The sequence below is a fragment of the Bremia lactucae genome, linkage group LG12 (assembly GCF_004359215.1).
Source record: "Bremia lactucae strain SF5 linkage group LG12, whole genome shotgun sequence".
Taxonomy (NCBI): domain Eukaryota; phylum Oomycota; class Peronosporomycetes; order Peronosporales; family Peronosporaceae; genus Bremia; species Bremia lactucae.
The window spans coordinates 242989-245660 of NC_090621.1; the positions used below are offsets into that span (position 1 = coordinate 242989).

Sequence of the window (2672 nt, forward strand, 5' to 3'; positions counted from 1 at the left end):
TCATGTTCTTCTTCTCCTCAAGAATGTGAACATTATACATCCGCACAGCAATCCGCTTAGCAATAATAATTAAGCTTGCCGGTGACTAATACAGAAGTTTATGTTTTCACGTTCTTCTCTTACCAATTTACTGATGGGCATCGAGATATTGTAATTTCACCCGTTGTGGTCTCGGACTAATCCTTTTCATTTTTCAAATGTTGTCATTAAACTGAGTAGAATGTGCTCAATACAACCAAGTCGTTTAACAATAACCTTCATGTCAGTTTCCTTAACCCAATCTGACCTGAAGTTTAATTTGCCAACTCCAACAAGGATGGTTTTGCTATTCTGTGCGATTGTTGATGTCAAGGGCCCCGCGTTTTCAGTGCAGTTGGACGAGAACGATACAATCGATGCACTAAAAAAGGAGATAAAGAAGGAGAGCGAGGACATCACGGTTCCCGCAAAAAATCTCCAGCTCTTTCTGGCAAAGAAAGACAATGGCCTCGGTCCGTGGTTGACGATTTCTGAAGTGCACGAAGGTGTGGAGGACGCTAGTGGCTTTAAGAGTCTACTATTTGAGGACGAGAAGCTACGAGACGTTGGGCTGGCTAGAGGCCAAGTGGTCGAAGTGAGTGCTGAACTAAGAGCTGTTGGAAAGGGTTTTTGTCACGTGCTGGTGCAGTTGCCGGACCGAGGCTCCACGTGGCAGCTGCTTCACAATAAGTGCCCTCCACTGGCAATTGAACATAATAATCCTCTCGTACGCATTCCCACTGCCTACACTGTTGGCAGTGGTGTTGCTGCTGACGAAGGGAAGGATTTACTCTTGTATCGCCGCTCCCAGCTCATCGAGGAGTGGCAAACCCTTAACACGTGCGTGTGTAACTCTTTTGCGGAGCTGTGGATCGTGGGCCCACCTGGAACGGGCAAATCCTGCGCGGCATTTGCATTTGCTTGCTCTTTGGACCGAACGGACTGGGACGTTGTGTGGGTTCATTTGCCAAAGGACAGTATTTCCATGGTGAAATGTATTCTCTTTCGTGGAGCAAACGAGAAGTGGTTTTGCGAGATTACATCCGATGAGCTGGACACAGTATTGCAAAGTTTAAAGAAAAAGACGATATTATTCGTCGATGGGTATATGAGAGATACTGAAAGCGGAGAGTATATTGGAAAGTCATGCATTGCATGGCGAGCAAAAACAGAGGGATCGTCATCGCCTGGTCTGGGTCAGTTCAATGGCCACACATTCGAAGGACGATGTACAAGACCAATGCGATGTTATTTCAACTAATGCAGACGCATTTCGTTTGAGAACCACTGCAAGGCTTCCCGAAGAAGCTTTGCTTTTAGAGGTTAAGGACGTGATGCTGTTTAAGCTCATGTCACGGACGTTTGAGGAATACGAAATGGCATTGAAGCTTGACGAATTTTTCGAACACGTTAAGAGTAAATTCACTAATACGCTTCAACCGGTGCCGTGGGAAGAACGTAAACAACTGTTGGAAGACAAATATTTTGTTGCAGGTGGATGTGCGCGGTATATGTTTGCCTACTCGGTATCGGAAGCAATCACTGAATTGGATGCTGCTATATATTCGATAAGTAACATCACTGACTTCACTGAGGGCCATCCCTTGCGTTGTCTCAAAGAAAATCGTCCATCGACTTTTCTCTTGCTTTCGTGATCCCACCGGCTTAGATACTTGTATTGTGAGCTCCTATGTGGCAAGGAAATATGTAAAAATACTTGGACCTGACTTCGTTCAAAAAATTGCTACATCCCTCTCACGCAATCCGTGGATGGACGGACAGTTCTTTGAATTGTGGTTTTTTTCGACGCTCCAGTATGGCGGGGTTCAGTGTTTCAAACTTGGCGACAATGGAGAAACATTTGTTCATGATACATGGAAAACGAATGATGTGCCGTTTTTCGACCCAAAGGGTTACATTCCGTTGAACCAGACGAAGCAATGGCTTGAACCTCGATCATGGAACCGAGGAGGTTACGACGCGGTGTACGTGAAAAGTAGTTACAACAGTACAGGAGCTTCAAATGGGCTCGTTCGGTTTGTTCAAATAACGCGCGCGGACAAACACTCCTTCAAAGCCCATTATCTGGCATTGCTCCTAGTCAAACTGACCAATTTCTTACGGGCTCATCAGTCTCAGACGGTGGAGGTGTATTTTGTCGTTCCAAAACGGATACTACCCATATTTAAACTTGATGTTGATGTAGCGCAAGTGCGAAAGGACGTCGTGCAGGCTGCAGGCCTAATTGCGGATGATACATGCGTTATCATTGATGTTGTCGGAGTGAATTACGAGGAATTTCGTCTTTATGACCATCTGGATCGACTTGAAACAAAGCGTTTTAGAGGTGCTCTAAGTGGCTACGGAGTCAGTCTGTTGCCGCTCATGTGCTAGTGTGGCACGGCAACACGGCGTAAATCCAAAGTAGTTCCACACATCAGTAATTATCGAATCGATTTGCTACGATTTTTCAAACCTATTGTTTCTGATTAATATGATGCTGCATAAGTGTTGTTGACTGGCTTACAGCGAGTGCTATTTCTCGACACAAAAGTTTCGGCGTGAGCCGTGTTGTTCCTGAATCGAACTTTGAAATGATCGTAATACGATGCGACTCGAAAGACAATGCTTGACTATTCTATGTCTTATAATTG

At 45.0% G+C, this 2672-nt stretch overlaps 1 protein-coding gene across 1 annotated transcript; it reads left to right on the top strand.

Annotated features, from left to right (window-relative positions):
• Positions 1 to 316: 316 nt before the first annotated feature.
• CCR75_006587 (uncharacterized protein) lies at positions 317 to 2412 on the top strand (the record flags this gene model as incomplete). The annotated part of the gene is made up of 3 exons (XM_067964655.1): positions 317 to 1197; positions 1220 to 1512; positions 1592 to 2412. 3 exons carry the CDS (start codon positions 317 to 319, stop codon positions 2410 to 2412), a joined length of 1995 nt encoding a protein of 664 aa, XP_067820655.1.
• Positions 2413 to 2672: the final 260 nt, after the last annotated feature.